Source organism: Culex pipiens, chromosome 2 (genome assembly GCF_016801865.2).
Source record: "Culex pipiens pallens isolate TS chromosome 2, TS_CPP_V2, whole genome shotgun sequence".
NCBI classification, from domain to species: Eukaryota; Metazoa; Arthropoda; class Insecta; order Diptera; family Culicidae; genus Culex; species Culex pipiens.
Genome location: NC_068938.1, coordinates 219,955,464 through 219,967,741, shown reverse-complemented (window position 1 = coordinate 219,967,741; position 12,278 = coordinate 219,955,464). Strand labels below are relative to the sequence as shown.

General features: G+C 45.6%; 1 protein-coding gene across 5 annotated transcripts in view; it reads left to right on the top strand.

The window, feature by feature from the left end:
- The window catches only part of LOC120416711 (microtubule-associated serine/threonine-protein kinase 3), a 29,892-nt gene extending 18,076 nt beyond the window's left edge, over positions 1–11,816 (top strand). For 4 of the 5 annotated variants that reach the window (XM_039578531.2, XM_039578530.2, XM_039578528.2 and 1 more), the window contains 3 exons: positions 4,517–4,678; positions 5,179–11,173; positions 11,240–11,816. In XM_039578531.2, the coding sequence (XP_039434465.1) occupies positions 5,255–11,170 (5,916 nt within the window). In that variant the 5' untranslated portion in view covers positions 4,517–4,678; positions 5,179–5,254 and the 3' untranslated portion in view covers positions 11,171–11,173; positions 11,240–11,816. Of the gene's footprint in view, positions 1–4,516; positions 4,679–5,095; positions 11,174–11,239 lie in introns of all 5 variants that reach the window. The other variant, XM_039578529.2, reaches the window with a different exon arrangement.
- The last annotated feature ends 462 nt before the right edge of the window (positions 11,817–12,278 follow it).

The following is a 12,278-nucleotide window of genomic DNA, read 5'->3' as shown; positions in this document are numbered from 1 at the left end:
TGGGTGGGGCCAGTTTGTCTGCTAATTCCAGTTCTTTGATTTGCTTTAACAATGTACTGTTGCCATGTAAGATTAAAGATAAGCAATATATTAATTGTAATATTTTCCTGCTACAATGCATTACATTTATCCTAATTCCTAGAGACGAGATGCGATCTCCGAAATAAATCAATTCTTTTTACCATTTTGAATCTTTCTAAAGCATTAGAAAGAATAACCTTTGAATTTAAAAGTAATCTTAGGTTAAATGATTTTACTTGTTCCATATGACTTTTCTAATGTTTTGAAAAAATATATTTTTGTATTGTCTAGTTTGAATTTGTTAAAACTAATATTCCCTACTTTTTATGTCAAAATGAATATGTAGTAATTTTTGTTTTATCCTAGATTATGTTACATTTTTTTGCGACTTTGAAGCTAATGTTATCAGTTTTTATGAATAAATATAAAAATCGCTAAGAAATCGTCGCTTGATGAAAACATTAAACAAAATATTTACCAGCCAATGTTTCAAAATTTTAATGAAAAAAATATTCTAAAATGCTTTTTAACATCTGTCTAGTTGATTTTAAATTAACATTTAAAAAAAAACAAGTACAACGGATTTTTTTTTTGCAGAAAAAAAAACTTTTTTGCAGATTTGTACCTTGGAATTTCCCAAAAAAAATCAAATATGTTCAAACGAGCCCAAACATACTGAAAATGATTATTAACGCTAGATTTATATTATTATTCATCAAAGTATTTCTTTAAGTTTAAGTTTTCTTGAAAATATTTTTTTGCCTACTGATTTTCCGGCCCAAACTTGACATAAACTTTGAAAAATATTTGCAGCGGTCTTACACTCTTAAAAAAATACCAATTTTTTTATTCGACTTGTCACACAAAACATTGGATTGTGCAAAGTAACCATTTAAAAAAATAATAATATGTTTTAGATGTCAAAAAATGCCATCTTTTGAGCTATGGACGAAGCTGGTTAGATTTTTTTTTGACAGTGTTGCCAATTTTTTGGAAAATATCAGAGTTTTCCGAAAATATGGGAAAAAAGTCGAAGTAAATATTTTGAATTTATTTTTAGATGCCAGATCAAATTTGCATTGCAAAGTACTTTACATAAATTTCATTCAACATCTATAATTAAAATCCACATATTTTGATCGAATTTTTTTCACGATTTTCAAAAGTCATCTCTTTTGAGAAATTTGCAACATGTGAAAATAAATTTTTACCAATTTGTGTCATACCTCAAAATAAATTTCTTGACTTCGGAAACATATCCAAAAATGATATAAATTTCAAAAATGGTTATTTTGCGCAAATCAATATTTGTATGAAAACTCGAATAAAAAACCCAATGAATCAAAATTACTTCTATAGGACATTAGAAAAATTTCATCAAATTAAAAAAGAACAAAAAAAAATAATTTTCAAAATAAAGTTTATTCTTCGGTACATCTTCAGTTTATCCATACGAATCTCTTTCCTTTTTTGGGCTATTCTACAAAAGGGTAAATAAATATATTTTAAAAAAACACCATATGAATAAATATATTTTAAAAAAACACCATATGAAGGAACTTTCAGATCGATTTGGAATATTTGAAAAAATATGTATTGATTGAGACTATTAAAAAAACAACACTTCAAAAATCTATTTTATTTCATTTTAAAATTTTATCGCTGAAAGTTAAATTTTCAAAATATTTTTTTATTTTTTTTCAAATTGTTTAGGAGATTTAGTCTTTGTTTTGGTTGCTCATTTTAAAAAATAAGGGTTTTTTTAATGACAAAAAAATAATTAAAAAAAAATCAGATCTTTTTTATATCAACCTGGGCAGACGGTAATAACAAAATTCATGCCTTTTCAATAACAAATACTGTTAAAATAACAGAAAATGTTATGGATTCTTCTTGAAAAATCCATTTTTGAATGAGAGTTTAATAACAGTTTATGTTATCACCACAAAATTTGTTATTGGTCTGATATTGGTTGAGAGCCAAAACAACTTGGGAATAACATTTTTTTATGGAAGAATACCTCCAATTGTTATTGAGATGATCGGATTAGTTGTAAAAATAACAAAAAAATAATAAAAAAGATTTGTTCGAAGAAAAACTCAAAATGTTATAAATCTGTTATTACAATAACAATCCAATAACAAAAAAAAATCATAGCGACGAATAACAAATCTTGTTATAAATACCATAAACCATTGGCCTAGTATTTTCAAATAACAAAAATTGTTATTCCCAAGTTATTTCCGTCTGCTCGGGAAAAAAATTAATATGGGTCATTCATTCCTTCCAAAGTGAACACACGTCTGACATCGACCTTCACTAAATCTGTTCATATTTGGAATGGTAGTTGTTTTTGCCTTAAAAACAAAGTATCCCAAGTTTAGTTACATTACCCCACCTTCGTGGCACCCCCCTCTTTAAAAAAAACTTATTATTTAAAATGCATTTTTCTTAGAGAAAACTTAAGAAAAAGTCAACTTCTGTGTTAGCAAATTTGGAGAATTTTTGACATAGAATCAAAATTTACGTACAGCGTTGCCAAATATGAAAATTTGGCGTTTGAAGTTTTAGAAAGTACTTTAAACGCTCTGGATGAGTACTGTCTTGAAAACTTACAATTACACCCAATTGCAGAGAATTTTTTAAATTAAATTCACTTAAAACCTCTGGGTTATTTTAATAATTCTTGAGATATTACGTGTTTAATTTGGAACATGTTGTATTGCTCAGAAAATGTTTTAATATTCCATCCATTTTTTACAATACATTGCGTTAAAGCACGCTAGGCCGACAGATTCATGAAAAATAGTTCAATGCGAATTATGAATCATAAAAAAATAACACAATATTCTTTTGAGTCCAAACAGGCTTCAGAAATTAACTTCCATTTGCTGATTCGTAATGCTTTTGCCACAATTATAAAGAATACCACATTGTGATTAAAATGTCAACTTGATTACTAAAATATTTTTTTATTGAACAACTATGACTAAATGTAGTTGAATGAATTTTAAATAAATGTAATAACTGTATTATATTCCGAATTATTGACAACAAATCAGTGATTTAGCAAAATGAACCTCAAATTACCGAATTTCCGTGAATTTCCGGGAAATTGAAAAATTCAACTCTCGATTTTCGGGAAATTAAAAATTTCGGGAATGGTCATCCTGTAATCCGAATTGACATTTTACCGAGGACTTCTGATATTCACGGCAATAGATGAATGCGTGCTAATCGAGCTTAATCAGGCGATATGAGTTCGGTGTTTCATCAAGGTTATTGTTAAATCGATTAATTTTGCAGGAATTTTCATATTTGTAGATGTCATTTTAGTCAGTATTGAATAATTTTTTACTCTTGGTCTAATCACGTCACATGAACTTCAGTGCGCAGATAAACCATATTGAATGTATCCTTATTTGTACTGGATCAACCTACCTCAATTACGCCCCAACTATATCCTATTGTAGAAATACTTCCTAAACCTGACCCCGCTGTGCGCTACTCTCAGCCCAAGCAATTCCTATATTTGGCAATGTCCACAGCGCGCTCAAACCTCCAGACTCTGCTGCTGCAATTTCAACCCGTTTTTTTCCTCTTCTTTTGCGGAGGCTGCTGTTGACCTACTGACCAGGCTCTCTCGACCTGTCCAACCTAGTGGTGGGACGTGTTCTCATCGATTCTCCAATTCTTTGCTGCGATGAGTAATTTCCCTACACTCAACCGCATCACAATAATTACATCGACAGGTCGGTCACTTTCCAAAAAATCAAGCTAAAACTTGCAAGCGCCCCCTTCGAGGTAATGTGTTCAGTTCAACATGGTTACGCATGTGGATTTTCTATGAACTCATCACCTTCAACCACACGACCCGGCCATTGTCGGTTGTCGTGAGCCCCACAGGCACTTAGTCAGACACTGTGTGTTGGTCGTCGTTGTAGTTACGGACTTGCCTCAAGACACGCATCGCTAATCCAGTCACTGGCTTCTTTGGCCGGTTGGTGTCCCCTCATGACTCATAAGTCGTCGTCGACAACGACATTTGGATGACCGTGTAGAGTCCGGCTCTGACTCTTTGGACTGAGAGGCATGGCCCCAGCAAACGAAGAAGACCAAAATGAGATGCGTTTCGGTTGGCTGGTGCTGGCCAAATGGGAAATGCTCGCCTCGTGAGTAATGTTTATTGTTGCAGAAAGTGGCCACAAGAATGGAACAGCGTTTCCTCGAACGTAAACAGAACGAGATCGATTGTGCTTGGTGGGTTTTGAAACGATTATCTCACTCCGTTCCGCGTGCCGTGTGTTTCTGGTTGAAAAATTTCTTAAATAAACACAGACTTAACGTGGAGCAATTAAACGAATCTTCCAATTCGCACTCGTTGTTACACCTCCGCGCGCGCATAAGTTATCGACCTGCCCAACCCTCTGGGCGATGTGATAAGGAAGTTACTAACAGTCTGTGTTCTCTCTTTCTACCTTTCTGTGCATTACAGAGATGACGACGTCAACGAGGAAGGTCTAAGTCACCTCCGCAGCCACCACCAGCTTCGTGTGAGCCTGCTGCTGGTGCATTAGAACTGTCGCAGGTCAGAGACAACAGAGTAGCAGCAGAAACCGGTTCAACGCAACGCGACGACGATGTTATCGTACTACAGGTTAGTGTCCGCTTTTCAGTTTCCTGGCTAACGACTTGAGTTAAGTCTGTTGAATAAAGTCTAACAAAGTGTAGTTTCTAACACACTGTTTAAGTTGAAGTTAGTAAACGATCAGTTTTGTCAAGGTATCATAGTTTTGAGCTCCCTGAACTCCCTATAAATAAACGTGGTTGCGCATGGTTGCTTAAGGCGATTCCATAGCATTTATATCCAACACTTACAATTTTATTTATTAGCAGGGATCTCAATAAAATTTAAATCTGTCAATTATATTGTGTTCAGGAAGCCCAAATATATTATACCTTGACGAAACTGAAGCGTTTATTGACTTCGACTTAAAAATGTCGAGTTGTGGAATATAAACAAAACTGCATGATCCTGCTAACAAACCCCGTTGTTCCTGCTTATTCCGTAAAGTTCTGATGGCAACAAGCATGACCATCCGTTGCCATCGGACTCCTTGGAACCCAGTGAGTAATATCGCCTCAAACTCGCTTCAGATACTTTGATAACATCTAAATCGCGAGAGTCCTCGCGCATCTACCACCCAATCGAACGAACAAAATCCCTGCCAGCATGAGCAGTCAAAGGACGACGACGACGGCGTCGGCGCCTTCTAAAGCAACGATTGCTGCTTCCAGCAGCTCACCGGCTTCGACGACGACAACAGCAACCACGATGGCCAGCACGACCGTCGGTGCCAAAGTGACCGCGAAGCCCGTCGAGCAGCTGTCCACCAACAAGGAACGATGCCGATCGTCGTCAACGGTTCGCGCGTTGAACTTTGACGATCCAGAACTGGACAAGAAGACTACCGTCAGTCCAACGCGGGTGAAAGAGGAGCCCAAAGGGAAGACCTCCCCGGTAAAGGAATCGTCGGCAAAGCCGACGGCAGTGAAGAAGGAAGTCGTTGCGCCACCACAGCCCTCCTCGAAACCAATCTCTAGTCCTGCAGTGGTTTCGGCTTCGAAGCCACCACACAGCAGCAGCCCCAAGCAGACGGCTCTCGAATCGGAGGTCAACAAACCGCACGGAAGTCCCTCGCGGGGCAGTCTGAAAAAGATGCACCAGCAGAGTGCCGTCAAAGCGGAAGAGCCTCCCAAGCCAGCCTTGCTCAAGTCATCGTCCGTACCGGGACCATCGCCACAGGCGTCCGTTCCGAGCAGTTCCACGCAGTTACCATCCCACCCGATCAGCCAGCTGGCGACGCCCGTCATCACGACGGCCGCTGCCTCACCAACGGCAACCACGGCTCCTCCGGCCGCCGTAGTTCTGCGGCCCTCGTCCGGAACCAACCTGCAAAAGTCCGCCTCCTACCGGAAGTCGTCCTACAAGCCCCAGCACTCGCACTCGCTGCGATACTCGGGCAGTGGCAGCGACATCTCCAACCTGGTTCGTGTTCGAAACTCAACCCTCGGAAATTCGGCCCCAACGCTGTCGATCACCTCGAAGGAAGGTGGCTTCGGCCAACGCCGTTCGACGTCATCGTCGTCCGCACGTAGCGGTGCCGTCGCCCGGCATCGGCTCAGCTTTGTGGCCAACATTTCACCCCGATCTCATTCGCCCATTCCCGCTAGTCCGATAGACAGCCCTCGGATCAACTCGCCGAGCATCATCCACTTTCCGTTCATGCCGATCAAACGGATCACCAACAAGAACAGCGACAGCCGGCGATGGTCGGTGGCGTCGCTGCCAAGTTCGGGCTACGTGACCACCCCGGGCAGCTCCAACATCTCGTCCCAGTGCTCGAGCCAGGAGAAGCTGCACCAATTCCCGCCGGTTCCAACGAACGATGATCTGCACATGCTCTCGCTGCATTTTTCCAGCAACGACAGCAATCCCGGCATGGAAGGTCGCAACCCCCATCACCACCACGTATTTCATCACCATCATCATCAGCACCATCTACAGCAGCAGCAGCTCCACCATCACTCGTTGCAGCACAATCCGCCGGTGTCTCCGCTTGCCCCGCACTATCAACACTCGCCGCAACCGCTCAGTCTTCAATCGCATGCAACCCACTGTAACAGCCCACACTCGGTCAAATCCGGAACCGGAAGCTGCAAAGACGAACTGAACAACGTTTGCGGCTGCCGATCGCCAATCCATCGGCCACGATCACGCAGTCTCAGCAGTCCCTCGCACTCTCCAATAACCGACAACGAGATTTCCCTCATGAACACCTTCTACAAGGAACGCTTCCCCAAAGCAACGCAACAGATGGAGGAGCGCCTCTCCCACTTTATCAACGAGAACAAGAACATCATAAACGACAGCGCCCGCATCTCGCAACCGATCGTACGCTTCGTCCACCACCAAGTGCTCGAGATGGCCCGCGATTGCCTGCACAAGTCCCACGCCAAACTCATCACTTCGCGCTACTTTTACGAGATGAACGAAAACCTCGAACGGCTGCTGATGGAAACGAAGGAAAAGTCCCCGGAAGCCGCCCCAGAAATCACCGGAGTGATCAAGAAACTCCTGCTCATCATCTCCCGTCCTGCGCGCCTTCTAGAGTGCCTCGAGTTCGACCCGGAAGAATTCTACCGACTGTTGGAGGTGGCCGAAGGCCAAGCCAAGATCACCCAAGGCATCAAAGCGGACATCCCGCAGTACATCATCACGAAGCTCGGTCTCAACCGGGATCCGATCGCCGAACTGCAGGAAGAAATAATCGAATCCGCATCCCTAAATTCGTCCATCAACACCAACTGTGATTCATCGGATAATAACAACTCGACCTCGCCGAACGCATCCATTCTCAGCGGGAAGGGCACCCCGCTGAACCGAAGCGGATCGATCACGTGCAGCACACCGAAGAACGCCGGCTCGCTGAACAGCTCGCTCAACACGATCAACAACAACCAGTCGAGCGGCCAGAACGTCAACAACAACTCTTCGATTACCAGTGCAGGTGCACCCGGTGGCGTTTCCAAAAACTTCAAAGCGCGCACCAACAGTGCCATACCCAGTGAGAAGGACTACGACATACTCAAGCTGATCTCGAACGGGGCGTACGGAGCGGTCTACCTCGTGAAGCACAAGCAAACGAGGCAGCGATTCGCGATGAAGAAGATCAACAAGAACAGCCTCATGCTGCGCAATCAGGTTGAGCAGGTCTTTGCCGAGCGGGACATTCTGAGCTTTGCGGACAATCCCTTCGTGGTGAGCATGTACTGTTCGTTTGAAACCAAGAAGCATCTCTGCCTGGTGATGGAGTACGTCGAGGGGGGAGATTGTGCCACGTTGCTGAAGAGTATCGGTCCACTTCCGTCGGACATGGCGCGGTTCTACTTTGCCGAGACGGTGCTCGCGGTGGAGTACCTTCACAGCTACGGAATTGTGCACCGGGATTTGAAGCCGGACAATCTGCTGATTACGGCACTCGGGCATATCAAGCTGACCGATTTTGGGCTGTCCAAGATGGGGTTGATGTCACTGGCTACGAATTTGTACGAGGGTTATCTGGACAGCGAGACGCGGCAATTTTCGGACAAGCAGGTATTCGGCACGCCGGAGTACATCGCTCCGGAGGTGATCTTGAGACAGGGATATGGGAAACCGGTAGACTGGTGGTCCATGGGAATCATTTTGTACGAATTTATGATTGGCTGCGTGCCGTTCTTTGGCGAAACTCCCGAGGAACTGTTTGCCCACACGGTGAACGACGACATCGAGTGGCCGGATAACGACGACTGGCCGATCCAGGACGAGGCGAAAGATTTGATCACGGTACTGCTGCAACAGAATCCCAGGGATCGTCTCGGTACGGGAGGTGCGCACGAGGTTAAGGATCACTGCTACTTCTTCGGGCTTGACTGGAACAATTTGCTGCGGCAAAAGGCGGAATTTGTCCCGCAGTTGGACAACGAGGAGGACACGAGCTACTTTGACACGCGCGTTGACCGGTACAACCACGACATCTGCGGTGACGATACGGATGACATGGAAGATTCTCCGCTGTTTGGTTCGTTCAACTCGTACTCCCCTCAGTATCGCAAGCAGCAAAACATCAATGCAGCTGGTGGAGGATCACCCGCGATCATGGCCCAGCCAGAACCACCACTCGCATCGCCCCTCCCGGGCACGAACCTCCCCTTGGCGTTGACCAAGGAGAAGCAACAGCTGCCGTCGCTGTTCGAGGATAGCTTCGACGTCACCAGCAGCAGTCAGCAAAAGTCGGGTGACATCGGCAAGCTGATCATCACACCAGAGCTGCGCAAGTTCAACATCAATCCTTCCAAATACAAGATGCCATCGACGCCAGATCTGGAATACCTGCCAGAACTGGCCACACCCGATCGTGAAGATTTCATTAGCCATCTGAACCTGCGTCCGCACATCCACCAACCGGTGCCAACAACCCCGGAGACACCCGAGACCAACAAACGCTTCAGCGATTTCTACCCACTCTCCTCGCTGAAACAACTCTCCACCCCGGAATCCTCCCAAACGGACAGTGACGACGTTTCGCCGCAGATCCAGCGTAAGCGCAAGATCGTCCACAGCCGGGGCCTGCTGCCCAAGTTCTCCATTTCCATCGAGGACGACCAGAGTGGCCACGAGACGTCCTCGTCAACGCCGTCCCAGGTGGTGACCTCTTCTTCGCCGTCCAGCTCGCTGAACAACCTGAACAACTCGCGTCACATCGTCAAGAGTGCGTCAGCGCTGGGTCTTTCGCTGATGACCTCGTCGGACGACTCGTCGACGGCAATCACGACGATCGGAGGAGCAGGATGTGTTGGGCTGCACAACGTCACCACGACCGCCTCGAATCTGTCGTCGTCGTCTGGCTGCAGTACCGGCATCACCTCCACGATGCATTCCGCCGGCAACTGCTCGAGCACGGCCAGCTCACGTGATACTTCCCCGTGCAGGGAGCTCAGCCCTCTAGTCACTAATCTTAAGCCACCGCTGATCATCCGGAGGGGACCGCGCGGGTTCGGTTTTACGGTGCACACGATCCGGGTGTACTACGGCGATACGGATTTCTACACGATGCATCACCTGGTGATGGCCGTGGACGAAGGCAGTCCGGCGTTCGAGGCTGGCCTGAGACCGGCCGATTTGATCACCCACGTAAACGGGGAAGCCGTGCAAGGGTTGTACCACACGCAGGTGCTGCAACTGTTGCTGAGTGGAGCTGAGTTGGTCAGTTTGCGGGCGACTCCGCTGGAACATACCAGCATTCAGAGTGGAGGGAGGAAGCGCGAACCGTGGCAGAGTAAATTCGCCAAGAAGAGCACGCACAGCCGACGGAAGCAGAAAAAGGACAACGAGAAGAAGCGGAAAACGTCGCTGTTTAGGCGGATTAGTAGCAAACGTGCGAGTGCCGAGATGCAGCAGATGGTGGCCGGGATTCAGTCGCCGACGTCGGTTCCACCGAGCAGAAGCTTCCAGTCGTTCACCCGCTTCCAGGGCAGTCAACCCAACCTGGCTGGAGGCGTTGGAGGTGGTCCATCAGCAGCAGTTGTTGCCGTAGCTTCTGGAAGTGTGCTGCCTGCGGCCATCCAACCGGTGCCTTCGTCATCGCTGACGGCATCACCCGTCAACCGGCTCAGCCTTTCACCGCTGAACACGATCAACGCCGCTACGTACCAGCCTTCGCCGTCGTCTTCACCCAGCACTTCGGCCCCGAGCACGCCCACCGGGACGCTGACCTACAACGACGGAGCGCCTCTCTACCAGCGACCTTCGACGCTGCACGTGCTGAAACACAAGCTGCACTCGTCACCCTGTGGAGCCACCAGCAAGGCACTGCACACGGCTTCCGCCACGGGTCGTCCCAACCGGAGGAAATCCGCCGATCACATGCCGCTGTCGCCACTCGCCAGAACGCCTAGTCCATCCCCGTTGCCGGCATCGCCAACCCGTTCCTCCAGCCCGCTGGCCTTCCCCGTGGTCCACCCGTTAGGCTCCTCCAACACGACACAATCGTACAGCCCGGGCGTGCTCCCAAACGCGTCGAGCGTAACTCCCCCAGTCATGCCGGGTATCGTAACGCTCGGCGGCTCACCAACGCCACCCACGAAGAAAGGCTTCCCGCGGGCAAAAACCGCCGAACCCAGCTCACCCCTTCTGCGACGTGCCCTCTCCCCGGACCGGCTGCATCCACGAAGTGCCGAAAGCAAGTGCGTCCTCTCCCCCCTCTGCTGCAACACCCCACTAAAGACCCCGCGCCAAGTCCCCGGCATCTGGCGATCCAATCAAAACTCCACCATCACAACGGCCACGCCACCCTCGTCAACCGCTGGTCCGGTTACCGCCACTGCAAGCGCATCGTCGTCGTCGACGACTTCGACCCAACAGCAGGTCGTGACATCGGCCGCACCAACGCCCTCGTCAAACACCGCAACTAACACGGTCGCCTCGAAGGTGGTTAGCTCGGCGCCGCTAACGGCGACCACCAACACGGTATCGTCCACCGGGTCGTCCACGAAGCAGCTTGCCAGCATGATGGACAAGATGACCGTCAAGGAGGACAAGCAGTAAAAGGTACCGCGACCGAGTCCTGTTGTTCTTATCGACTTAAACAATTATATTTTATTATTTTGTTCCCAGATTGTTCGCTCGTAGTTTTAGTTATTGGTTATTGTTTTGGAAGAGTGCGGCGAGGGGCGATACGAATCCGCGCAAAAGAAAGCACGCAGGCTTATATTTATTTAATAATTCCGTGATACTCTATAGTGAGATGAGGAGAAGGTGAAGACGACCAGCTTGCGCGGGGGTAAGGTGAAGCGAAAGTGATTACGATGCACACAGAAAGTTAGTTAGCAAAAATTGCTGTTTTAGAAGAAAGTTTGGAACGAAAGGGAATGTGGAAAGGAACACAATTGTAGCATAGTTGCACTAAATTTTGAACATATATGTTGTAAGTTTTTTTTTCTGTCGATAAATTTTGAAGAGGGAGATAATATTAGTAAGCTTAAGCAACCAATTACGATTTATCGAGTTTAAGAAATTATAGGGTATAAAAGGCCCGCATTGAAATAAAAAAAGGATTTAAATTTGTGTGATATTTTGATGAAAAAAAATAAAACTATGTAAGATGTAAAAAAAACACTAAAGTTTACTGAACGTAACAAATTATAGATAATAAAAGTACACTAGTTCTGCAAGTTATGAATTAAAGCCACAACACACTTACACACGCTCTAAAGTCTACCGAAAAGCTACGCAAGAGATAATTTCACTTAGCCTATAGCGCATCAGCGGCAAAACTGCAAGCAAATTATTAAATGCTCGCATCTCACAACATTCCATGGTGAGTTTTTGATCGAGTTTGATTTGGAAATATTGTTTTGCAAAACTTTTGATAGAAACTTGCTTGCTCACTTCTTATTGAGCTATTTATCACTCGATTTCAGTTGAAAACGCTTTTAATTAGCTTTAATTGAATGTCAAAGTTCTGACCTGCCATTAGAGGCACGCTGAAATTAGATGCTGTTCCCCTATTTAAAAATATTCTTGAAAATACTCAAATTTAAAAATCTTCAATATGGATTTCGATCGATGCGGAATTTTGTTGTATTTTCATTTCACTTGAGTTTTTTTTTATAAAATACTCAAACGTTCACAGAAAACCGTTTTTTTCCAAAAA